The following is a 27,598-nucleotide window of genomic DNA, read 5'->3' as shown; positions in this document are numbered from 1 at the left end:
TGGATGCGTACGTGAAAGGACAACTGTAACTATTTAAGGGACATATGCCTCTGTAGCAGTGAGAATTGAAAATCTGTCAGAGTCTTCAGGGCATCAGCTTGGTAGCATAGCTCAATCCAGAGAGACACAGATTTGAATTCTACATGATTCCGGCCTAAGGATGTACGGCCCTGACTGGAAGGATATGGATCTGCTCCATTGACCATCAGAGAAACCATGGATACATTTGGGTAGACCAGGCTGGGACGATGAAGTCACCTGGCCCCATGGATATGTTGTTTGGGGTTGCCAGGTGGCACCCACTGGTCGCCTAGAACTCATGGAAACTCTCGGAGAGGCCAGGGTGGGACCCTTGGGTCTCCTGGCCTTGTACCTTTATGGACTGTCAGCTTCCTAAGCTTGCTGCTACCTCCTCTCTGTGGGCGCCCACCAAAAGCGGGGGCCACTGGCTGAGGTATTTGGCCCTGGAAGTCCCAAAATCGCAGTTCTATCCCTGGCAAGTCAGTGGAAGGACAAGACTGTGCAATGTTGTACCCTCTTGGGTATTTGCTGGGACTGTTCTGTTTAATGTCCGTTTGGTGATCCAATGAAATATTGCCACACTGCTTTACCCTCACACTGTGTTGTCTGAATAGTATTATGCCAACGGAAGACCCCAGGTCTTCACAGTCCTTAGCTAAAGATAGAACTTTTTCAGTTGCAGTTTCACACAATTGTGTTCTCTTTTTATGTAAACATGTTAATATAATGTGCAGACAATTATTTAAATTAGAGTCAGTTAAACTCAGTAAAGTCCGATTTATTGGACAATATCCACACTGGTGAACATCACCAAAATAGATCATAAATCATAAGGAGGGGGAAAGGGGGAAGAGAGTGTGAATAGATATAAAATATAACTTTTAATATTGATTCAATTAAAATACTGGTATTTAATTGTAAAATCAAATTCTTACATACATCCAAGTGGATGCATATGGGGTCGATATTAATTTGTAAACTCTGACCCTATAAGTCCTGTATTGTATGTCACAGCCAAATAAATTATACAGATCCACCACCCATGTCCCTCAAAGTTGGAGGTGGGGAATTATATTGTGCTGTCCCTTTTAGATGTATATTTCCCTATTTACTCCACATGAATAATTATAAGAAATCATTGTGGGTCACCGCTACATTCTAATTCAGTTGAATATAATTAATTATACAGTTTAGACACTGTGGATAATCATGAATGTGACAGTTGTAACTATTATAAGAATATCTTCTGTCACATATTAGTATAATAATTTCTGATAATTATTCATGTGGAGTAAATAGGGAAATATACCACTTCCCTCCTCCTCGTCTCCCCTGCTCAATCTGTCTCCAGCGTGACGACCATGGTGTCATCTTGGAGCTGAAAGCCTGCTTCTCCCGCAGTCTTTATGTGGCTTTTCCTGGACATTTTTTTCTCCTGGAGCAAAGTACCTCCACACTCAGAAGGTTAACTGGTAGATGTATGACGATTTTCAAAATGGTCGTCAGGTCCTGTATGGATAAATGGCTAGATTCTCGGCAGGAGCTCCTACATCTGCTTATTCACATATGTCGTTAGAGTTGTTGCACAAAAGTACTGCTGCTTTCTGTGTGAGTGGGATAGTCGTGCAAGGGAATATTGTACAAAAAAAGTGACTGGCCTCTCCGACATTCACTTCAGCAAGGGAATAAACTGTCCTGCATCAAGAAGTTGAGGACCCACCTAGGCAATGGTGGTAACAAAATCTTATCAAGTTGGGCCTAATGAAGAACTTTGTAAAGGCTATGGATAAAAATGTAAAAGCATTCATGCATCTGATTGATAACTTTCAAAGGTTAAGTGAAGCAAATAAAAGAAGGATTCTTTATTGGAATACAGATTCGTAAGCTTCTTCAAGATGAGGAGTTTCTTCATTTGTTCCAGGCCAACAAAAAGTCTGTATGGTTGACATTTGCATTTGTGGTAACTAACTTTTGGCAAACTCGAGCAGATACAGTAACTATGAAGAGTTGGTGTTATTTCTCCTCAAAACATAAGGATCTTGGCTGTAACATGTCCTTAATGATTAATTTCTTACATTCTAGAATTTTCTTACACCAAACTGTGAGAGACGAGGATGATGAGAGATCTAACCAAGATATTGCAGCTATGTAGAAAAGATATCAAGGAAAATGAACTTCATCAATGCTTGCAGATTACTGTTCCATAATTTTAAGAGATGATCCGATACAGGAGTACAAGAAACAAGCAAAAAACAGTTGTCACTGAATGAGGATTAATTTTATGGTGCAATGCAATTTCTATAACTGTTCAAAATTCGCAATAGGGTTTAGACAGGTTTTAGTTATTTGAATTGTTTCTAAGTTTTCTCTAAATAAATATCAGAAAATTGGCATAACAAAATATTCTGCATCTGTATATTTACAAAAATAATAATGTTTCAAAGTACTGAAACTTTTATCATTAATTATATGTAGCAGTAAAAGGGAAACTCATTGTCCAATTTGAATTTAGGAGGTCAAACTCATTAAGAAATGGCTCAGTTCATAACGGAACCTGACAACTTTTAAAAATATGTAAAACAGTGTTACATGATCTGAAAGGTCCATGAGCTAGGTTCTTCAGCTACTCAGTCAGGACATGAAGCCTCTGTACAGGTCCCGGTACCTTCCTCTCCTCCTCTGCACCAATCAGTTAGATAAGTGTGGGGCTTGAGGAGAGAGCAGTTCTCTCACTGATCAGGAAGGACACGGTGTCACTGTTCTCGGTCACAGGAAGCTACCTCCAGTCTATAGCAAGATTTATTCTTGCTAAAAGTGTGTCTTTTCAAGTAAAACATTTTCCACATTAAGGATATAAAAAAGGCCTCTCCCCTATGTGAATTCTTTGATGTCTATCAAGATGCGCTTTCCGGTTAAAAAAATTCACACATTCTGAACAGGAAAAAGGCTTCTCCCCTGTGCGAGTTCTCTGGTGACTAAGAAGATTTGATTTCTGGCTAAAACATTTCCGACATTCTGAACATGAAAAAGGCTTCTCCCCTGTGTGAGTTCTCTGATGTGTAACAAGATCTGATTTCTGCTTAAAACATTTCCCACATTCTGAACATGAAAAAGGCATCTTTCCTGTGTGAGTTCTCTGATGTCTATCAAGATTCACTTTCCGGTTAAAACATTTTCCACATTCAGAACATGAAAAAGGCTTCTCCCCTGCGTGAGTTCTCTGATGTGTAACAAGATCTGATTTCTGCTTAAAACATTTCCCACATTCTGAACATGAAAAAGGCATCTTTCCTGTGTGAGTTCTCTGATGTCTATAAAGATGCGCTTTCCGGTTAAAAGATTTTCCACATTCTGAACATGAAAAAGGTTTCTCCCCTGTGTGAATTCTCTGATGTTTAACAAGATCTGATTTCCATGTAAAACATTTTGCACACTCTGAACATGAAAAAGGCTTTTCTCCTGTGTGAGTTCTCTGGTGCTTAACAAGATTTGATTTCCCTGTGAAACATTTCCCACATTCTGAACATGAAAAAGGCTTCTCCGCTGTGTGAGTTCTCTGATGTTTAACAAGATCTGATTTCTGGTTAAAACATTTCCCACATTCTGAACAGGAAAAAGGTTTCTCCCCTGTGTGAGTTCTCTGATGTTTAACAAGATCTGATTTCTGGTTAAAACATTTCCCACATTCTGAACATGAAAAAGGCATCTTTCCTGTGTGAGTTCTCTGATGTCTATCAAGATTCGCTTTCCGGTTAAAACATTTCCCACATTCTGAACATGAAAAAGGCTTCTCCCCTGTGTGAGTTCTTTGGTGACTAAGAAGATTTGCTTTCTTGTTAAAACATTTCATACACTTGAAACAAGAAAATCTATTCTTTGCTGTGTCAATTTTTTGATGTTTAAGAAAAAACTTTTTGAGGGGAAAACTATTTCCATATTCTGACCGTGCAAATGGCTTCTTAGCTTTAGGAGCAGTTAGTTTTTTAATGCTTATTTTGTGACTTTTATTTTCCTTAGTAGTCGGTAATGAATCAGAAGATAGGACCTGTTTCAAAGGATCAGATGACACATCTTTGCTGTGAAGGGATGATGGTATATTTGGAGTAATAGCATTCCCTTCAATTGTATCCTGTGAGAACTCAACCTCATCTGATTTGAAAATTGAAGATGTCAGCCGTCCCTCTGATCTCCTAGTACAGTCATCTAAGTAAAAAAAAATATTATATTTGAATAAAATATTCTTGAAATTTATATTTTTGAACATCTCTACTTAAACTGTTGGTACAAATGGCAAGTTATGTAAAAATATTGAATTATTCACCAAGACAATGACAGTTCACAGTCTAATAGAAAACCTCATAGCATGAACCAGTAGAGCTTGATGTTCAACTGTTTGTTCATTCTGCCTCCCAAATATGAAAATGCGAAAATGATACCAATAAAAATTTCTACTCATATCACAAAAAACAAGCCTCCACTCAGGTCCATCATCTGCCAATGGAAAAACAGAGGTTTCCACATCATTAGTGGCTCAAAAACTCTTGAAAAGCAACATGACTTCCATAAACCAATCCAGCAAAATCCGCTCTTCCAAAGTCAAATATGCTCCCTACCAAATAGAAAGCACCACACCCTACTAAAGCTCATGCATAATGCCAGAAGCTGCCTGATACAGCCTTGTTCTCCGCTGGTTAAGTCTTCTGTGTTCAGCTCCCGTGTTGTGTATTTTCTTCTTAGTTTCTTCTTGTGATCCCAGCCAGTTTTCTGACTACTATTGTGTCTTCTGATTTTGTATTTTCTCTGCCCTCATGGTTCTGATCCGGCAACCTGACTATTCTTCTTGTCATCACACACCACAGAACAGCAGGCAACATCAAGTGCAAGTCTAGGGGTCTTTGTGTATGTACAGATCCATGTAGAGGGGTTAAAGGGTGATGGGCAAAACTTTGACTATAGACAATAACACATCTAATGAAAAGATAAAAAAAAGTAAAAGTAACTAGTGGAGAAGCCTCTCTGGGATAATTAGAGTATGCTTCTTGGTAGCTCCTGGCAATTTAAAATATAGTAAGGGCCAATATTTTCTGTCAAATGAGTTTCAAGAAGAAATATACATTTAATGAGAACTTTTTATAATAGTGCAGAGCTGAGGTGCCTTAAATTTAGAGAAAGTATTAGTGCTCCCCATTTCAGGATAAATTGTATCTAAATTCTTTAGAATTGATAATATAATTTATGACGTGGAGTGAATCCATGAAACCAGGGCTCGAGTCATGCCAACATATCTCCTACAGGCATGAATAAATTTTTTTACAGCCATCCATCAGCCACTCACATATTAGAGATATATCATGGCACAGGTGTAATGTTTTTTTGTATACTTTATCTATTTGAAGTTATTTGGTTTAAAAAGAAATTGAAAAGTCAGGGTAAAGGGAAACTCTGCTGTTATTATACAGAAATTCACACTTGGCCCTCACTGCACGTTTAATGTTGTCGATCATAAAAGATATATTCATCCAATAAGATATCAGGATTCTAAGAAGCCAACAGCATCATTACCCTCTGCTTTCTCTCACAGGCCCATCATAATATTTTTCTAACTTGTGATTTTCTAACTTGTCAGCACTTTCTACATATGCTGTCATTTGGATTGGTAGTTTACAGATTTGGGCAGGTAAGAACCAGGATCTTCTAATTTAAGTTGGTAGGTGGATCTTCCAGGTTGTAAGTTCTATTGAAAAAGGGATTTCAATGCCCAAAGTCATTTGAACAGTTTTTGGTGAAGGACAATGTTTTGGTCTAGATGCAAAATGGTGATCACACGATTGTGATACAGCTGGACTACATGACCGGTAAACCAGCCACAGCCTGCGACTGAGAAGAATCTGTGACTTCTCTGCATTTAGTGGTTACTACTCACCTGGACGGTTATCTGTAGGAATCTCCTCTTTACACCGCTCGTTACCCCTCACATATGTCTCTGTAGTATTAATATGGGTCAGATCTTCACCCTGAAACAAATATTGTACAAGTCACAGACAGATGGAGAAGTCATATCTATGATCAGTAGTGATGAGCGAGTACCGTTATATTCGTAATCGCTATACTCGTAACGAGTACTTTATACTCGGTATTCGGAACGAATACGCGATTATTACAATGTAAGTCAATAAGAAATGCGAGTAATTTTCAGCTGGACCCTACTAAGGGGCCTGGGGCCCTTAGGAAAAGGCTGAAATCGATGGGGAAGTGATGAAACAGAATAGAAGAGCCTGGAGAATGTGCCTGCATGCATTTCTGACTCACATATGGTTTCTGGGAATAAGTTTGTTGCATTATTACGCCACTCTTACAGACACACAAGAACAACTTCCAAACCTAACCTAAATTGCATTTAACAGGCCAAAAAGGTTAAGAAACAGTTTTTCCTGCACAATCACTTGTATATAAGGCTAAATAAACCAGAGAAACCAAAAAAATATCCCTTTCAGTGTTTGTTCACACATACTGTTGTGGCTTTTTTTCGCCTTTTACAATTGGGAGGGCTCTGACTTATACATTTTGTAGGTCCCTCTGTCATACATCATTTTTAGTTCTCTATTCCCCAGCACTTTACAAGCACAGCTAGAACATACTAGTAGGTATGTTGATCTTTGACCTGAGAGGCCTCAGGTGGCTCTGTAACATGCGTTTTGGAGGGACAGCTGTTACTTAAACATTTGGGTGGTCCCTCCATCATTGACAGTCAGATAGTGGAATACATATTCAATAGCAGTTTACAATGTGCCCATTTTAGCGTTGGGTTGACCCTCTTCCTCCTACTCCACCACCATGTGATACTGCGGCCCTACAGTGCCTACAAGTAGTATTCAACCCCCTGCAGATTTAGCTGGTTTGATAAGATGCAAATAAGTTAGAGCCTTCAAACTGCAAACGAGAGTAGGTTTTATGAACAGAAGCATAAATCTTACAAACCAAAAAGTTATGTTGCTCAGTTGAATTTTATTAAATTTTAAACATAAAAGTGTGGGTCAATTATTATACAACCCCTATGTTTAATATTTTGTGGAATAACCCTTGTTTGCAATTACAGCTAATAATCGTCTTTTATAAGACCTGATCAGGCCGGCACAGGTCTGTGGAGTTATCTTGGCCCACTCCTCCATGCAGATCTTCTCCAAGTTATCTAGGTTCTTTGGGTGTCTCATGTGGACTTTATTCTTGAGCTCCTTCCACAAGTTTTCAATTGGGTTAAGGTCAGGAGACTGACTAGGCCACTCCAACACCTTGACTTTTTCCCTCTTGAACCAGGCCTTGGTTTTCTTGGCTGTGTGCTTTGGGTCGTTGTCTTGTTGGAAGATGAAATTACGACCCATCTTAAGATCCTTGATGGAGGAGCGGAGGTTCTTGGCCAAAATCTCCAGGTAGGCCGTGCTATCCATCTTCCCATGGATGCGGACCAGATGGCCAGGCCCCTTGGCAGAGAAACAGCCCCACAGCATGATGCTGCCACCACCATGCTTGACTCTAGGGATGGTATTCTTGGGGTCGTATGCAGTGCCATCCAGTCTCCAAACGTCACGTGTGTGGTTGGCACCAAAGATCTCGATCTTGGTCTCATCAGACCATAGAACCTTGAACCAGTCTGTCTCAGAGTCCTCCAAGTGATCATGAGCAAACTGTAGACGAGCCTTGACATGACGCTTTGAAAGTAAAGGTACCTTACGGGCTCGTCTGTGTAACGGGTCTGGGAGGCGGAACCTCTGGGTTACTATACAAGGGAGCGGTCATTGTAAGGCAGGCAGTCACAGCAGGTGACCGGGACAGTCTCTGGGTGTATGGGCAGGAGGTCACGGCAAGTGATCAGGGCAGTCTCTGGAAGAACGGGCTGGAGGTCACGGCAAGTGACCGGGGCAGTCTCTGGAAGAACGGGCTGGAGGTCACGGCAAGTGACCGGGGCAGTCTCTAGGTAAAGGGTAGGTACGACCTGTGATGGCTGAACCTCCAGGTAGGCTAGCAAGGCAGATGGAGGATGTGTGCTCCCAGGTGAGCAAGCGAGAGTCTCTGGAATAGCAGGTGGTCACAGCATGTGACAGCGGAGCCTCCAGGTAGGCAAGCAGGCAGGTAGCGGAGAAGCGCTCCCAGGTGAGCGGGCAAGAGTCTGGAATAACTGGTGGTCACAGCACGTGACAGCGGAGCCTCCGGGCAGGCAAGCAGGCAGGTAGCGGAGAAGCGCTCCCAGGTGAGCGGGCAAGAGTCTGGAATAGCTGGTGGTCACAGCACGTGACAGCGGAGCCTCCGGGCAGGCAAGCAGGCAGGTAGCGGAGAAGCGCTCCCAGGTGAGCGGGCAAGCTGGTCCATAGACAGACTGACCGGAGTTGTAAGGCAGACCGTCGGACCTCAGGCAAGCAGGCAGGTAGCTGATGTGCGCTCCCAGGTGAGCGGGCAAGTTGGTCCTTAGACAGACTGACCGGAGTTGTAAGGCAGACCGTCGGACCTCAGGCAGGCAGGCAGGTAACAGGAAATCAGGCAGGATTAGGACAGCAAGCTGGCAGGAATCTGGCAGGTAACTGGCAGGTAACTGGCAACGGGACCTGAGGGCTGAAGCAGAGTAGAACGGTGCAACAACATTGCTCGGGCACCTCCATTTTGGAGGAGGTGCCTTATATATGGTAAAGTCCTCCGCCCATTGGCCGGGGACTCCTTAGGACGGCGCGCGCGGCCCCTTTAAGAGGGAGGGAGGGCGCGCGCGCGCGCCCTAAGCACAGTGGCCGGGAAGGAGCGCGCGCTGCCAGCAGAGCGGGAGAGGGACGCCGGGCACGGAGCAGAGCGGTGAGGGGAACAGCGTCCCTGCCTAGCAGAGGGCAGGGACGCCGGCACTACAGTACCCCCCCCTTTAGGCCCCCCCTTTTTTAGGCCAGATAGAAATTTAGCTAGGATGAGAGGGGCATGGATGCTCTCCCGGGGCTCCCACGTTCTCTCCTCAGGACCAAACCCCTTCCAATCTACCAGAAAAAAGGTCTTTCCTCTTACCCTTTTGGTGGCAAGAATGTTCTCTACCTCAAACTCGTCCTCAGCAGAAACCGGAGCAGGAGGCGTACCTGTAGACTTGGAAAAAGAGTTAAGCACCACGGGTTTGAGGAGAGATACATGGAAGGAGTTAGGGATCCGTAAGTTGGCCGGGAGTTTCAATTTATAGGCCACCGGGTTGATCTGACTGATGACCTCCAGAGGACCGATGAACCGAGGCCCTAACTTGTAAGAAGGTATCTTGAGTCGAACATATTTAGATGAGAGCCAGACTTTATCTCCTGGACGAAATTGTGGAGGATCCAGGCGTTTTTTGTCAGCGTGTCTTTTCATACGCTCGGATGACAGAAGGAGTGCGGACCGGGTACTCTCCCATATGGAGGAAAATTTGCTAACGAGAGATTCCGCAGCCGGGTTGTCCACAGAGGTGGAGACAGGAAAAGGAATCCGAGGATGCTGACCAAAGACTACAAAAAACGGGGATTTGGAGGAGGATTCGCTCTCGTGATTATTATAATAGAACTCGGCCCATGGTAGGAGATCCACCCAGTCAGAATGGTGGGCATTAACGAAGTGCCGGAGGTAACTGGTCAGGTTCTGATTGATCCGCTCCACTTGACCATTGGACTGTGGGTGGTAAGCGGAAGAGAAGTCCAGGGTGACGTCTAGTAGTTTACAAGTGGCTCTCCAGAAACGTGAGGTGAACTGTACCCCACGATCCGACACGATGTGGAGGGGCAGGCCATGAAGACGGAAGATGTGGCGGATAAAGTCTTTAGCCAGCTCGGGTGCAGACGGAAGGCCTGGCAGGGGAATAAAGTGAGCCATCTTGGAAAAGCGGTCAGCGACCACCCAAATGACCGTACAACCGGCAGAGACGGGGAGATCAGTTATAAAGTCCATTGCTATATGCTGCCAGGGGGCAGCAGGTACAGGAAGCGGAAGGAGGCGTCCGGCTGGCAGATGTCTCGGGACTTTGTTGCGGGCACAGGACACACAGGCAGAAACAAAGTCTATTATGTCCTTGTGCAGGGTAGGCCACCAATAGTGCCGGGCAATAAGCTGGAGGGTCTTTTTCTGACCGGCGTGGCCAGCTAGTTTAGACGAATGGCCCCAGTGTAGGATCTTCTCCCGATCAGGTACTGAAACAAACGTCTTACCGGGAGGGAGACGATTTAGACTCACGGGAGCCACCTGCATTACTCTGGCGGGATCGATGATATGTTTAGGTTCTTCCTCGAGATCGGACACAGAAAGGATCGGGACAAGGCGTCTGCTTTGACGTTTTTGTCTGCCGGGCGAAAATGAAGAACAAAATCAAAGCGAGCAAAAAACAAGGACCACCGGGCTTGGCGCGGGTTAAGTCTCTGGGCATGCTGGAGGTAAGCCAAGTTCTTGTGGTCAGTGTAAATTATTACCGGATGAAGAGCCCCCTCGAGTAGGTAACGCCACTCCTCCAACGCCAGCTTGATGGCCAATAACTCTCGGTCTCCTATGGAATAGTTGCGCTCAGAAGAGGAGAAGAGTTTGGAGAAGAAGCCACAAGTTACTATTCTCCCGGAAGATGATTTTTGAGTAAGTACCGCTCCGGCTCCAGAGGAGGAGGCGTCAACTTCCAGGAAGAACTGCTTGTTGCCGTCCGGGCGATGCAGCACCGGGGCGGAAGAGAAGGCCTGTTTTAGGGAAAGAAAGGCCTCCTCTGCTTCGGGCGGCCACTCTTTGGGATTAGTACCCTTACGGGTGAGCGCGGAAATTGGGGCAGTCCGGGAAGAGAAGTGCGGGATGAAGAGGCGGTAATAGTTGGCGAAGCCCAGGAACCGTTGAATAGCCTTCAACCACTGGGGCCATTTCTCGATGGCAGACAGTTTCTCAGGATCCATTTGTAGGCCGGTCTGAGAGATAATGTAGCCCAGAAACGGAAGCGAGGTCTGCTCAAAGAGGCACTTCTCATATTTAGCGTAGAGATGGTTCTGCCTGAGCCTGAGCAGGACCTGACGAACATCCCTCCGGTGAGTCTGGAGATCCGGAGAGAAGACCAAGATGTCGTCCAGGTACACCACTACGCAGGAGTAGAGAAGGTCCCGGAAGATGTCATTGACCAACTCTTGAAAGACGGCAGGAGCGTTACAGAGGCCAAAGGGCATTACCAGATATTCATAGTGGCCGTCCCGGGTGTTGAATGCCGTCTTCCATTCATCCCCCTGACGGATACGAACCAGGTTGTACGCCCCACGGAGGTCCAGTTTGGTGAAGATTCTAGCCCCCCTCAGACGATCAAATAACTCCGGAATGAGCGGAAGGGGGTACTTATTCTTCACCGTGATCTGGTTAAGGCCTCTATAGTCTATACAGGGACGGAGAGAGCCGTCCTTCTTTTTGACGAAAAAGAAGCCTGCTCCCGCCGGGGAGGTAGATTTCCGGATGAATCCCCTGGCCAGATTCTCCTCAATATATTCGGACATCGATCGGGTCTCAGCAGCGGATAATGGATAAATACGCCCACGGGGAGGAGAAGTACCAGGTAACAGGTCGATAGGGCAGTCGTATGGTCTATGAGGGGGTAGTGTCTCTGCCTCCTTTTTATTAAAGACATCAGCATAAGACCAATAAGGAATCGGAAGTCCAGGTAGATTAGCTGGGGTAGGAGAAGGACGGACGGGATGAACGGGAACCAGACAGGTCTTATGGCAGCCCTGTCCCCAGCGAAGGACTTCTCCGGTCTGCCAGTCAAGAACGGGTGCATGTTTCTGGAGCCAAGGTAGGCCTAGCAAGAGGGCGTGAGAGAGTCCAGGCAGAACATGGAAGGAGATACTTTCAGAATGCAGCATTCCCACCTGCAGAGTAATGGATTCGGTGATGAGTTGGATGGGGCGTGGTAAGAGCCCCCCATCCACAGCAGCAACAGACAAGGGTACAGCCAGAGGTTTGGTGGGATGCGGTATTTCTCTACCAGGGACTGTGAAATAAGATTCCCGGCTGCTCCAGAGTCCAGTTGGGCTAGTTCGAAATAACGGTTCTCCCCGTAGACGATTGAAACTGACAACAGCAGGGATGGAAAGGATTTATTCTTGTCTAGGTGGACCTCTCTGAGCGAACCTAGACACAGGCGTTTCCCGACCTCTCCGGGCAGGCACGGATCCGGTGCTCCTTACTGCCACAGTAGAAGCAGGTCCCCTCGGCACGGCGTAAGTCCTGACGGGTCTTGACCATCTTGGTCTGGTCGACCTGCATAGGCTCAGGAGGGTGTACCTGGTTAGAGACAGATGGAGTGATGGGTTTCTGAAAAGTAGGAGCTAGACGTGGTAACCTCCTCTCACGGGTGACCTCTCTGGCACGCTCCTGGAACCGTAGGTCAATCCGGGTGGCAAGAGTTATTAAGTCATCGAGAGTGGTAGGAATGTCCCGACCGGCAAGTTCATCTTTAATACGGCCGGACAGACCCTCCCAGAAGACGGAAACCAGAGCGTCGTTATCCCAGGCCAGCTCCGAGGCAAGGGTACGGAACCGTATGGCATATTGGCCCACGGTGAGACTTTCCTGACGGAGGCGTAGCAACGATGATGCGGATGAGGTCTTCCGTCCGGGTTCGTCGAAGACTTTCCGGAAAGCCGTGAGAAAAGCAGGCAAGTTGGACACCAGGGGGTCTCCTCTCTCCCATAGAGGATTTAGCCAGGCCAGGGCCTCCCCGGTGAGATGGGACATGATGAATGCAATTTTGGCTCGGTCGGAGTTAAACTGGTGGGACAATAGTTCAAAGTGCAGGGTGCACTGATTTATGAAGCCCCGAGCCTGGGCTGAGTCGCCTCCGAAGCGAGGAGGTGCAGAAAGCCGAGGTCCGGAGTAGGATATCATGGTGTTAGTGGACAGCGGAGCTGCCGGATTGCGAGACATGGCACTGGCGGAGGTTGTTGGTGGAGCAGTCAGAGTGTCCAGGCGAGTATTGACATTCCGCAGGTGACCCAGGATGGACTCCTGTTGGGACCTTTGACGGGACAGTTCATGACACAGGTCCGAGAGCGAGGGAGCTTGGGTGCCACCGGGTTCCATGGCCCGAGCAAACTGTAACGGGTCTGGGAGGCGGAACCTCTGGGCTACTATACAAGGGAGCGGTCCTTGTAAGGGAGCGGGTGGCGACCAGGCAGGCAGTCACAGCAGGTGACCGGGACAGTCTCTGGGTGTACGGGCAGGAGGTCACGGCAAGTGATCAGGGCAGTCTCTGGAAGAACGGGCTGGAGGTCACGGCAAGTGACCGGGGCAGTCTCTGGAAGAACGGGCTGGAGGTCACGGCAAGTGACCGGGGCAGTCTCTAGGTAAAGGGTAGGTACGACCTGTGATGGCTGAACCTCCAGGTAGGCTAGCAAGGCAGATGGAGGATGTGTGCTCCCAGGTGAGCAAGCGAGAGTCTCTGGAATAGCAGGTGGTCACAGCACGTGACGGCGGAGCCTCCAGGTAGGCAAGCAGGCAGGTAGCGGAGAAGCGCTCCCAGGTGAGCGGGCAAGAGTCTGGAATAACTGGTGGTCACAGCACGTGACAGCGGAGCCTCCGGGCAGGCAAGCAGGCAGGTAGCGGAGAAGCGCTCCCAGGTGAGCGGGCAAGAGTCTGGAATAGCTGGTGGTCACAGCACGTGACAGCGGAGCCTCCGGGCAGGCAAGCAGGCAGGTAGCGGAGAAGCGCTCCCAGGTGAGCGGGCAAGCTGGTCCATAGACAGACTGACCGGAGTTGTAAGGCAGACCGTCGGACCTCAGGCAAGCAGGCAGGTAGCTGATGTGCGCTCCCAGGTGAGCGGGCAAGTTGGTCCTTAGACAGACTGACCGGAGTTGTAAGGCAGACCGTCGGACCTCAGGCAGGCAGGCAGGTAACAGGAAATCAGGCAGGATTAGGACAGCAAGCTGGCAGGAATCTGGCAGGTAACTGGCAGGTAACTGGCAACGGGACCTGAGGGCTGAAGCAGAGTAGAACGGTGCAACAACATTGCTCGGGCACCTCCATTTTGGAGGAGGTGCCTTATATATGGTAAAGTCCTCCGCCCATTGGCCGGGGACTCCTTAGGACGGCGCGCGCGGCCCCTTTAAGAGGGAGGGAGGGCGCGCGCGCGCGCCCTAAGCACAGTGGCCGGGAAGGAGCGCGCGCTGCCAGCAGAGCGGGAGAGGGACGCCGGGCACGGAGCAGAGCGGTGAGGGGAACAGCGTCCCTGCCTAGCAGAGGGCAGGGACGCCGGCACTACAGTCTGGAACGGAGACCATTGCGGTGGAGTACGTTACTTATGGTATTGACTGAAACCAATGTCCCCACTGCCATGAGATCTTCCCGGAGCTCCTTCCTTGTTGTCCTTGGGTTAGCCTTGACTCTTCGGACAAGCCTGGCCTCGGCACGGGAGGACACTTTCAAAGGCTGTCCTGGCCGTGGAAGGCTAACAGTAGTTCCATAAGCCTTCCACTTACGGATGATGCTCCCAACAGTGGAGACAGGTAGGCCCAACTCCTTGGAAAGGGTTTTGTACCCCTTGCCAGCCTTGTGACCCTCCACGATCTGGTCTCTGATGGCCTTGGAATGCTCCTTTGTCTTTCCCATGTTGACCATGTCTGAGTGCTGTTCACAAGTTTGGGGAGGGTCTTAAATAGTCAGAAAAGGCTGGCAAAAGAGATCTTTAATCCACACATGTGAAGCACATTATTCTTGGTGCCTGATCTACTTCTTAATACTTTAGGGGGACCAAACAGAATTCTTGTGGTTTGAGGGGTTGAATAATAAATGACACTCTGAATTAACTTTTAACGTTTTAAAAACAAAACAAAACAAAAAAAAAAAATTTGCTGCAGTGCATTTCCCACTTCCAGGCTGATCTACAGTACAAATGTCACAATGCTAAGTTAATTCCGCATGTGTCAACCAGCTAAATCTGCAGGGGGTTGAATACTACTTGTAGGCACTGTATATTCAAATGTTCAGAGGCTCTGCAGTAGGCAGGAAAGCTGAGTTTTGTGAGAACCCTCGTGTGTCCCTGTAACATACATTTTGAAGTGCCCTCCTCTAGAGATTTTTGGAGGTCCCTCTTGTGTACATTTGAGAGTGCCCTCACTTATTCATATTGTAGGGCCCTCACGCTATTATTTAACTCATTTAAGGGCAGAGACTATAGAGAAAAAGGCAACGAGATATGGAGTACTAGAAGGTAGAAGTGAGTGCGGCCTGCGATCCTCTGGTATGGCTGAACTCAGTGAACTGGAAAAATAAAGCTGCAGTAGACAACTGGATGACGAGCTCAAATATATCACTTGTGCAAGTCAATGGACAAAGGATATATGGTGCCCCCCCTCCAGGATGGATTGGAGAAGCTTCTCCAAATGGCTCAGAGATTTTGATTGTCAATATTCCCAAGATTATATAGGTAGAGAAGACTTCTTGATACTGTACTACTTGGTCAAGTGCAGAATGTGCATCGTATTTCCAAAAATTACTCCTGGGGGCTGTGTCATAGGTGCAGGGAGATTCCTTGACAAGGGCTTCCCTTGTCAAACATTATCTACGATGGAGTACTGTAGAAGTTGTGGCCCTCAATTCAAGTTTTCAGAGGGCCATCAGTCGGTCATCAACAGTCATTGTAAATTTCTATTGAATATGTATCCTCTATCTCAGTCACAATGAGGTACAAGCTAGGCATATTTTTTGCCAAATAGGGTGACTGACAGTACATTTCTATTGAATATCTCAGTCTCAATGTGACACAACCTGTGACAAGGGCCTCCAATGACAAATATTAGTTTGGTAGGACCCCTGTACATTCCAGATTTGTCCACTGCACAATGTGCATAGGGTTTGTAAAAATTAGCCCTATGGGCTGAGTCATGGTTGACGCAGGAAGCCACCATCACAAAGGCCTCAAATCACAAATAGCAGTTAGGCTGGAGTAGGAATAGTGTCCTGGTTTGTCCACTGCACAATGTGCATAGGGTTTGAAAAAATTAGCCCTATGGGCTGAGTCATGTTTGACGAAGGAAGGAATCTGGTTTTTATGGGAAGGGGGTGACGTTAACAGCAGTAGCAAGAATATGCATTTTTGGTGAATTTAGGTTGGCTTGCTGTCATCTGGAGGGATTACAAACTGTGGAGATATCCAGTCCTTGTTGAATTTAATCAGTACGTCTCTCTGCATTTTCCGTGGAGAGGCGTGTGCGCCTATCAGTGATGATTGCCCCAGCGGAACTGAAAACACGCTCAGATACCACAGTAGCAGCCGGGCAGGCCAGCATCTCCAAGGAATATAAAGAGAGGTTGGGCCAAGTCTTCAGTTTAGACACCCAATAATTAAAAGGGAACTGAAGTGTCAGAAAGGACCAAGTATGGTCACTTAAGTAACCCTTGACCATGTTCTGCAACTTATCCCTCCTTGGCATTGTTACAGGCACAGATAGCCCTTGCTGTTGTGCTGGTAAATTGAAAATTGCCCAATTTGTGCACATTTTCCCCCCAAATCCGTTGGTGTTCGTGTCTCTCCCCATTATCCCTTGGTGTTGAAAAGAGCTGGTACCTCTGCCACCAGCATTGTCTGAGGGTGATGTTTTCAGCAACTAATCTACAACGGCCTTCTTAAACGATTCCATTGTAAAACTCTTTGGTGACTCCAAAAGGAGAGAAGGAAATTTCTCCTTGTAACGTGGATCGAGAAAGGTGGCCAAGCAGTATAGGTTGTTGGATAAAATGTGTATCACGCGAGGGTCTTGCCACAGACACTTACACATGTACTGTGCCATGTAGGCCAAGCTGCAAAACGGTAAATGTTCTGTGTCCCCAACTGTAGAAAAAATAACCATCCTATCCTCACGCTGACTCGCCTCCTCTTCCTCCTCCACCTCCTCTCCAGCCCATCCAGCCTGCACAGACATGAAGCTTGGGTTGGGTGTCCCCTCTGTAGCATTACGAGTCCCCTCGGTAGCACAGAAAAACAAGCCCTCTCCCTCCTCATCTTCCTCCTCATCACTCATTGTTGCCTCAGAATATTGGGTGGGCTGGATAGTAACACCCATTGGGAAATCTTGCTTCATATCAACATGCTGGGCACTCAAAGCTTCCTCTTTGAGATTATGCAGTGTTTGTTTCACGAGACACAGCAGCGGGATGGTTATGCTGATAATAGCCTTATCACCGCTCACGAGACTGGAAATCGATGGGCTTAAACCCAAAAAGTCGCCAGGTCTGGATGGCTTAACATCCGAGTTCTTTAGGACCTTTAGGGACTCTTTAGTCCCCCTCTTGACTCAGGTGTTTAATGAGTGTCTCTCCTCGGGCACTCTGCCGAGATCATTAAGGAGGTCAGCTTTGATCATTTTGTCGAAGGGTAAGTATCCGTCACGCATTGAGAATTGGCGTCCCATAGCACTTCTCAATGTGGACAGGAAGATTTTGGCTAAGATACTTTTCAACAGGCTGGTGAAGTTTGCACCCCGGCTCCTTTCGAAGGCTCAGCACTGTTGCGTTCCTGGCCGTAGCACTTTTAGTGTTGTTCTTGTTGTACGAGAGGCCGTGGAGCAAGGCAGGGCAGGCCTTTGGAAGGGGTTCTTGCTGACCCTGGATCAGGCAAAAGCCTTTGATCGGGTTAACCATGAGTACCTCTGGTCCACTCTTGAGGTATGGTCTGCCTGGAGGGTTTGTGGAGAGGCTTAAGACCTTGTATGCAGGGGCTGAGACTTTCCCTCTGGTAAATGAATGGATTGGACAACCTTTCAGGGTAGGATCTGGTGTCCATCAGGGCTGTCTTCTTAGCCCTTTGCTTTACGCCTTTGCACTTGATCCCTTTCTCAGAAGGATCGATTTTGGATCCTTGGCAGGGGTGTGGATTGGCAGGGCGGCGACAGAGGCTATCCTGAGGGTAGTGGCCTACGCGGACGATGTCACCGTCTTTGTTTCTTCGCAAGAGGAGGCAATGGAGGTGATGTCAGAAGTGGAGCGCTACTCGGAGGCATCCGGGTCCAAGGTCAACCAGGATAAGGGTGAAAGTCTCTGGCTGAGAGGTGGAGATCCTGAGTTTGATCTTCCGGACACCCTCCCCGAACCCCAAGAGCACGCCAAAGTCCTGGGCACCGAATTCAGCCAGGGTGATTGCCCCATGAAAAACTGGGAAGGCAGAATCAAAGGTGTCACCCAAAGAGTGGACCAATGGAAGGGTTGGTCTTTGACCCTGAGGGAAAGGGTTGGCCTCTGACCCTGAGGGAAAGGGTTGGCCTGTGCAAAGCTTTCCTGCTACCCTTGCTAATATACCTGGGCTGCGTCTGTGTTTTGCTAGAGCCTCTTTGGACACGGGTCTACAGTCTGTTCTTCCAGATGTTATGGGGGAATAGACTGAACCTAGTCAAGCGGGAGGTCACTTACTGCACGAGGAGACTAGGGTGGTTGGATATGGTGAACCCCATGGTGTTCCTAGTGAACACCTTTTTGAAAGTTAACGTGGCAAACCTCTGGAAGGAAAGGGCTCCTCCGTGGGTATTATCCTACAAGGGATGGTTTCAGCCTTTCTTACAGGAATGGGAGACAGGGGGAAGATTGAAGGATCTTCGCACACCGCATGGGCATCTCCTGGCTTATGTTACCTCGGTTCTCAAAATGATCCACTGGTGGGGTCTGGAAATGTAGGAGGTGAGGTCCCTCCCGAGGAAACTCCTCAATAGGAGGGCCTTGCTTTCTCATTTTCAGAGTCCATTGGTCCTCAAGTACTGCCCAAGTCGGGATCTGGAGGTTGGGTTGAGTTTATTAAATTCTAGCAGGATCCCCAAGAAGTACTGGGACTTGACTTGGTGCTGCTTCCAAGGTAAACTGTGTGTAAGGGGCAATTTGAAGTACAGGAGCTCCAAGGACAGGAATTGCCCCCATGAGGCTTGTGCTAACATGCTGGAAAGCATGAACCTTTAATACAGAGGTGTACAACAGGGTGGGACCTTCCATTGGTTGGTCGCGGCTGGCTACTCTGTCCTATGCCGGGTGGGCCTATGGAGTATTCGGAGACCTTGGGAGAAGGGACCGAACCATTTTATTCATAGTAAGTGTAGTGGTCAGGTATTTCACGTGGAACGCATGAGTTTTAGTTTCGATGCAGAGTAAAATCCTCAGTGTAGATGAAGTTTGGAGGAACATCCTAGGTGACCTGGTGAAGGTACGTTCTCTGGAGTATGAAAGACTGGGTGCCCGGAGGGCGGCCCGTCTCTGGGGGGGCTTTTCCTTCAGGGTGCCTTAGTCCGGCAGCACTCCTATATCCTGGTGGTAGGCTGATGTCTTCCCAACCTAGATTTTTGTTTGGTATTTATGTCTCCTGAATAGAAGGTTTTCAAGCATCAAACTTGAGCCTTAGATGGTGAGTATGTTGGTTGCCCTTGCCCTGGCCTCTGCTCAACTTGGTATGGCAGATGCTACAGACTACAATGTTTTTCTCTGAAGGAATTTCAGAAAAAAAATACCACACAGCAGCTGAACACCCTTGCCCTGACTTGGCGCACAGCGAGGGTGCTCTTGTAAACAGTTGACCCAGTTCTCACTCTGGGCAAACCACGACCCCTTGGTGCCTGTGCTGGTGCTACATATCCATCTTCCTCTGTGTTGCTGTCATGGCTATGCATGCCAACGGTCCAGGTCGGATCAGTAGACTCATCATCGACCAACTAGTCTTCCATCTCATCCTTCTTCCCAGTTGACATTGTAGGCTGACTTGATAGCAACTGTGTCTCATCATCATCAGCCTCCACCTCTGGAGACAAAAAATGACGCTACGCCAAGTGGCTTTCTTCTGGTCGTAGGTCCTCAAATATATGAGCATCAACGCATGCCACCTCCTCTTGTCCCTCTTCAATGCTGCACGGTGATAGTCCAGAGTCAACCAAAGGATACGTACCAAACAAATAATCAGAGTGGCCAAGCTTGGGGTCATATGTGTCCTGTGACTGATAATGGTTGGAGGAAGGAGAACCAAATTCAGGATTGGATGGGCCAGCCTTCTGTGTATCCACAGTAGACTGTGTGGTCGTGGAAGATTTGTTGCTGCTTGACAAATGCATAGAGGCCTTGTCTGCTATCCAAGACAGAATCTGCTCTCGCTGTTGTGGCTTCTAAACACATTTACGTTCCAGACCGGGAAATTTTTCCAGGAACATGGTGGATGAATCAAGCTTCTTCTGACCTGACACAGACTGAGTGCCTTCTTGTGCACCACTGAAAACACCACGTCCACATCCCTTAAAAACAGGCTTTTTGGCATTTTGTTGACAGACTTTCAGATGTTGATGGCACAAGCCAAGCTAGCTGTCACAGCCAAAATGGTGGTTAAAATGGCCAGGTGCATGCTTTGTAGCAGGTAGTAGGAAATGTTTGGACTACTGCTTTGTGTAAGGCACTCAATGATTTTTTAAGAGGACTAATATGGACAGAAGGCAGGATGACACCCCAAAAACAGCGGGGAAAATGGCCTTGTGCGTGCTTTGTAGCAGGCAGTAGGAAATGTTTGGACTATTGCTTTGTGTAGGGCACTCAATGATTCAATGATTTTTTAAGTGGATTAATATGGACAGAAGGCAGGCAGACATCCCAAAATAGTGGTTAAAATAGCCTGGTGCATGCTTTGTAACAGGAAGTAGGAAATGTTTGGACTACTGCTTTGTGTAGGGCACTCAATGACTTTTTAAGTGGACTAATATGGACAGAAGGCAGGCTGTCACCCCAAAAATAATGGTTAAAATGGCCTGGTGCGTGCTTTGTAGGAGGCAGTAGGAAATGTTTGGACTACTGCTTTGTGTAGGGCACAAAAAGCTTTTTTAAGTAGACTAATATGGACAGAAGGCAGGCTCTGACCCCTAAAACAGCAGGGAAAATAGACCGGTGCTAAAAAAAAAAAGGCAGCACAAAATGCTACTTCTGTGTGTGCTGGAAAAATAGATCCTATGATGCTGGGCGGCCAGCCAATCACAGTAATGCCACAACCAAGATGTCTGCGGTATTACTATGATTGGTTATGAAGCCCAGCATGTTTAGTGGCTACAAGGAAGGCGCCAAAACTGCAGGGCAGGACATCTGAATATAGCGAGGCGAGTACACAAATACTAGCAATATAACAAGTAACCCCAATACCGTACTATGTGTGTGAATAGTAACGAATACACTCGCTCATCATTAATGATCAGCTCTAATCCAGCCATCTCCACCATTCTCATTATACAAGTATAAACCATATAATTCTGGTGGATAAATCAAGACCGAGCACAAGACCTTCACAGCCGTATACACATCACAGGAGAGATCTCAGGACACCTTCTCTCCATCTACCTGATGATCCTGAGGAATATTGGGATCTTCTTGTTTACAGTCCTGTGGAAGAAGAGGACGGGGACATCTGTCTGGTGTTGTCCTCTTACTGGATAGATCTGGAAGAAACACATACAGGGACTGAATTTATTCTTTACATACAGATAATTATAGGCCTTGTGTATTCAGACCTGTCTATTACCTGGAGATGTGAGGGGCTGGGGAACCTCCATCACGACGTCCTTGTACAGATCTTTGTGTCCTTCTAAATACTCCCACTCCTCCATGGAGAAATAGACAGCGACATCCTGACATCTTATAGGAACCTGACACACACAATGATACTGTTATCCCCCCAATCCCTTCATAGCTTTACTATAAAATGTACCAGCATTCCCAGCAGTGTCACCTCTCCAGTCAACAGCTCAATCATCTTGTAGATGAGATCTAGGATCTTCTGGTCATTGATGTCCTCATGTATCAGGGGGTGAGGTGGAAGCTCCGTGATTGGGCTCAGGGTTCTTCCCCATCCCTCAGACACAGGGTCCGGACAGCGCTCACTAGAGGTCTTCTTCACTACTGTGTAATCCTGGTTATGGAGAGACACATTCATAAATCTCACTCCAGACATTTCCAGAGTCCTCACCTCTCCAGTTCTGTCCATCTGTTATTCCCATAGATAAGAATGATGTAATGTGATGTCATCAGAATCTCTCACCTCTCCAGTAACCCGGAAGAGGATCTCTAGGGTGAGGTGTAATATTTTCTCAGCCATCTTGTCTGTGTCTATATTCATTTTTGATGGGTAAATCAGGAAAATTCTCTTATATAGAAGATCTTCACTGAGAGGATCCGATATTGCAGAGACCTGAATGAGAAGTTGAGCCGATGTAACGTCATGAAAACCCTGTGTAATAATACAATTACTGGAGATAATAAGGGAAACATTTGAGGAGATTTAGGTTTTACAGTATCTAGTTTTCTTCTTTACATCTAGTAATAAAACCTATATATTTTAGGCCACAGACAACAAGCAGTTTCTTCCTCGGAGTCTGCAGCTGAATACCTTTCTCATAGACTCATCTTCCTTATTGCTAATTCTCATCTCATTTACGGACACTGGAATCGGCATTAGCAATACTTCAGAAGATATTGATTACACGTGACAGGAGAAATAACTACTTCATGATGAAGGCGAAATCTTCATCTTCCACTATGGCTCTATAAAAGTATTTGGCCAGAGTCAGTCACTGACTACATCACCACCGGCCGTCTATATGAATGTTTCCCGTCTTCACCGGACTGTCATCTTCTATCACGTTAGATCTCAGGTCTGATTCACACTCAGAAGTTTGAGGCATTTATAAAAGCTTGTTTGTAAGAACACAAAGACAGGAGTTATTTGATACCAAAGTTTCCATGTACAGTGTTTTATGGGGTTTATTTCTGGCCTTAGGCTTTCCTATATTACAAGAAAAACTCCATAAAAAAGGCAGATATTAAAATCAGAAAATAGGAAGAATGACCCAGCTTATCAGACTATAAACTTGAATAAAATATAGCTTTTTTTGAGCCATTAAAAAATGCTGCTACCACCATAATAAGTCTTAGTACACACAAGGATCACAGCTGTCTCGACCTATGCGTTTCGACGTGCAGTCTTAATCATGGTCTGTCTGAACTGTGGACTAGTGAGCATATAAAGGTAGGTTGTAATTAAAGATAATAGTTATCATGTGCTCACTAGTCTCTGTGGTCAGTATGATTAGCATAGACAAAAATGAAATAAAAATGTTAGTGACACACATATTGTTATCCTCTAAAATTAATATCATTGACATGTAGAAAAAATAAAAATATTTGTGATTCAAATATAGAATAAATATAAAAACTAGCGATATACCATGTCCAAGGTGTAAACAAAACTGTCATTAATATTGTAGTATTAGATCCTGCCTGAGATTCAATCCAAAGGGTACTCGGGTTTCTAACATAAAAATCCAATATGATTCCCTATTTAGCAGTTTGCGTCTATGGTCTCCCCCCCCGGATAGGTCTATACACTCTTTCTATGCCTTGAAATTTCAGTGCTGAAACTTCCCATTTATGGAACGTTCGGAAGTGTGTTGACGCTGCTGAAATATTTGTGGCCAAAGGATTAACCGCATCAGATATGTGTCCTCTAACCCGTAGTATTAAAGGGCCGGTAGTACAACCAATGTATTGGATCTTACATGTAATATATTCAACAAGGTATATAAGCCAGAGTGTGCAGCAATTAATAAGGTCATGTATTTTGTGTATACGATTATTATGCAGTGAGGTAAAAGTATCCTTTATCACTGTGTGTGAACACGCTTTACAGCGGCTCGCTCCGCATTTGAAAAAAACACTAAGGTTTAACCAGGTAGTAGATTCAGAAAGCCTATGCTCTTCACTCAGGAAAAGACTGGGGGACAGGGTGGTACCACAGCCACAAACCCAATATCCTTGGTAAGAATTGTATTAAGCCCCGGATCCTGGTGTAACATTGTATGTATTTCTTTATAATGGACACCACTTTGTTATACTGCGGACTATAAGTTGTAGAGAATGTTACACTGAATTTACAAAAATCGATAAATAACGTGGGTAGCCTAGAAACCTTTTTACAATAAATACCCATTAAAAAAATATCCTTTAATATTGGCGTTTAAAACTATTAAGAGTCTCACAACAAATACTTAGTAACAAGAAAAAGACCTAAAATATAGGCATGTGATCCGAACCTGTATATATAAATCACCCCAATCTATTATTCACTCTGTGAGGGTGTCTTGAAAATCCATTAATACAACCCAGAAATACCTAATAACAGAAGATTGGACGTATCCAGACAGGATCACCATAGCACAATACATAAAGGGAATAGTACACTTTTGTCCACAAAGCATAGAAAAAGACACTCTATAATAACAATGGCGCACCATAGATCCCCTAATTAAGTTGATACATCCACCTCACTCAGAGGAATGAATAATCCTAATTGGTATTTTAAAGGATATATCTCCAGGACACAGCATATAGGGCCTCACAGGCCTCCCCAATTTGGGGGCCTGACAATAAAGTGCATTGCAGATTCCCTTATAGCAGCATTTTATCAGGGATAATTAACCCCCTGTAGTAATATTCCCCACAGGAATACCTATGTAGCCTTCACAATAAGCCAAGCCTTATTAAAAAATAAGACATATATAGACCTCCCCGGTATTCAAATCACTTCAAAGATTTTTAATTAATTATTACTTTTGTCAAATTCAAGTTATTTCTGTGACCTTTTTGGGTTTTTCTTTCATTAAACGAGGGGTACCAACAATTTTGACCACGTGTGTATAACATCGCATAATAGTCAGTGATAATTTTCTTGCTAGAGAAAAATCTTCAAATACAGTAGCCACAAATTTAGAGTCCCTAATGTAGCTGGGAATTTCATGCACTAGTGGTTGAAGATAGAAATCTATCCACGCACCCAGTCTCTCTCCCATAGAACCTAAGCCCGCTACTATTGGTCTGAGTGGTGGAGGAAATGTGTTTTTGTGGATCTTAGGAAATTAATGATATATAGGTATGAAAGGATGTTCCACAAAGAGCTGTTCTGCAAGTTTTTTTTATCCAAGGCTCCTGTACTCAAACCTTCTTGTAGCAATATATATAATTCCATATTGAAATCATTGGTGGGGTCTCTGGTTAGTTCCAAATACACATCCGTGTTTCTTGTTTTTTGTTTCTTAAATCAATCACATTGAGCTTGAGCTAAATAGAATTTAATACCACTATTGTGCCCCACTTGTCTGCTTGACGCACTGTCAAATTCATATTAGTTTTGAGTTCCCTCAGCGCAATTTTTTCTTTTCTAGTTAGATTGTTATTTTTATTTCCCCTATAAATGATTTCATTTTTTTTAGAGAAACCAAATCCTTTTCAATAAGATCCTGAAAGTGGTCTAAAACCATGGAACATGATTGAAGTGGATTAAAGGATGGATTTCCCCTATGAAACAGACTATTCAGAGAGGTATCAGACTTCATAGATTCCCTCTCCAATGATTTCAATTGTAATAACACCTTTTGTTCTGAAAAAGATTTGTTAGGAGTAATATCAGAATTAACTGTTGCAACATCAGTAATATTTTCAACATCATTATCAGAGCTATCAAAATGACATTTGACAGTAAGGTTCTGCGCCAGTCTATTAACATCCAAAATTGCTCTAATACATCAAACTCATTGATAGGAGCAAAACTTAGGCCTTTTACTAAAAGTGATAATTGTTCCTCTGATAACACAAAACTGGACAAACTCCAAATCGGTAGCTCTAATAGCGGTGGTTTCTGTTCCGGGTGGTATATCTGTTTCCACTTGTGTTTGCGGCGCCCCCTTCCTCCGTTTTTTGGCATGCTAGTAGATGTACAGAGTGGGCCATTTATATGGATACACCTAAATTAAATGGGAACAGTTGGTGATAACTTCCTGTTTGTGGCACATTAGTATATGGGAGGGGGAAAACTTTTCCAGATGGGTGGTGACCATGGCGGCCATTTTGAAGTTGGCCATTTTGGATCCAACTTTATTTTTTCCAATGGGAAAAGGGTCATGTGACATCAAACTTATTGAGAATATCATAAGGAAAACAATGGTGTGCTTGGTTTTAATGTAACTTTATTCTTTCATGAGTTTTTTACAAGTTTGTGACCACTTATAAAATGTGTTCAAAGTGCTGCCCATTGTGTTGGATTGTCAATGCAACCCTCTTCTCCCACTCCTCACACACTGATAGCAACACCGCAGAAGAAATGCTAGCACAGGCTTCCAGTATCTGTTGTTTCAGATGCTGCACATCTCGTATCTTGATGGTATGGTGTGGTATATGGGGGTACAAAGATAGTGGGACCATTCTTCATCAATGTCAACCTCATTGCCACTGGATATCTGAAATTGCTACATGATGATGTGTTGCCCTCTTTATGAACTGAAGATGGCACGTTCCCTGAGTTTTTCCAACAAGATGGTGCACCACCACATTATGGGTGTCAGGTCTGAGCATTCGTACATGAACAGTTTCCTGGAAAGTGGATTGGTCGACGTGGGCCAGTTGAATGGCCACCAAGGTCTCCCGATCTGACCCCCTTAGACTTTTATCTTTGGGGTCATCTGAAGTCAATTGTCTATGCTGTGAAGATATGAGATGTGCAGCATCTGAAACAACGGATACTGGAAGCCTGTGCTAGCATTTCTTCTGCGTTGTTGCTATCAGTGTATCAAGAGTGGGAGAAGAGGGTTGCATTGACAATCCAACACAATGGGCAGCACTTTGAAAACATTTTATAAGAGGTCATAAACTTGTAAAAAGCTCAGGAAAGAATAGTTACGTTAAAACCAAGCACACCATTGTTTTTCTTATGAAATTCTCAATAAGTTTGATGTGTCACATGACCCTATTCCCATTAAAAAAAAATAAAGTTGGATCCAAAATGGCCGACTTCAAAATGGCTGACATGGTCTCCAACCACCTGGAAAAGTTTTCCCTCTCCCATATACTAATGTGCCACAAACAGGAAGTTGATATCACCAACCATTCCCATTTATTTTAGGTGTATCCATATAAATGGCCCATCCTGTATTTTGCTGGACACTTCTGCTGGTCATAAATTGCTGATTTTCACTTGCCGAGCTTACTGAGGAATCTGAATGTTCATCTGATGTAGAAAAGGTAGATGAAAAATCTGTAGAAACCTCCATACCCTTGAAACTGACTTTGGCAGGTTTTGTATGTTTGTAGGGAAGCTTTTTTAGAATAGAAAATGGACCTTTATCCCAATCATACACTTTGTTCTGTGAGTAATCCTCACTATCATGCCTGAATTTTGTTTTTTTAATGTTGATAATAAAATCTTCCATCTTCGCTAAACTAGCTTTCAGTTTGTCATTATGGCTAGTGAAATCCTTGTTGTGCACAAACGTTTCCAATGAGGATTGGATACTTTTTATTTCTGATTTACTTTTTGTAAGTTCCAGCTCCTCATATTTCAGGATTAACCCATCAACTTCAATGAACAATCGCTAAGGATGCAGTTCCACTCTGTAATGTCTCATCATACAGGGCTGCGGCCACTTATTTTAGCCTTAATCCCCTTGGTATCATCTCCTTTTTCACATACATTTCCAGAGTTGTAAAATCCCAGCAGATTATTAATTCTTGAGATTTTTCAATCTCAGGCAGGATCTAA

The 27,598-nt window shown here is 45.2% G+C and overlaps 1 protein-coding gene across 1 annotated transcript; it reads right to left on the bottom strand.

Annotated features, from left to right (window-relative positions):
- Positions 1-1,063: 1,063 nt before the first annotated feature.
- Positions 1,064-27,269, bottom strand: LOC141219407 (uncharacterized). Its single transcript, XM_073666126.1, has 8 exons — positions 27,048-27,269; positions 24,119-24,180; positions 22,052-22,259; positions 21,743-21,922; positions 21,536-21,659; positions 21,355-21,452; positions 5,945-6,035; positions 1,064-4,224 (listed from the first exon to the last, which is right to left on the bottom strand). Exons 1-8 carry the CDS (start codon positions 27,267-27,269, stop codon positions 2,867-2,869), a joined length of 2,343 nt encoding a protein of 780 aa, XP_073522227.1. The 3' UTR covers positions 1,064-2,866.
- Between the last annotated feature and the right edge of the window lie 329 nt (positions 27,270-27,598).

This window comes from Phyllobates terribilis, unplaced genomic scaffold (genome assembly GCF_046119375.1).
Source record: "Phyllobates terribilis strain yellow unplaced genomic scaffold, ASM4611937v1 Scaffold_268__1_contigs__length_2594270, whole genome shotgun sequence".
NCBI classification, from domain to species: domain Eukaryota; kingdom Metazoa; phylum Chordata; class Amphibia; order Anura; family Dendrobatidae; genus Phyllobates; species Phyllobates terribilis.
The sequence above is the reverse complement of the archived record's forward strand: the minus strand, read 5'-3'. Positions and strand labels throughout refer to the sequence as shown.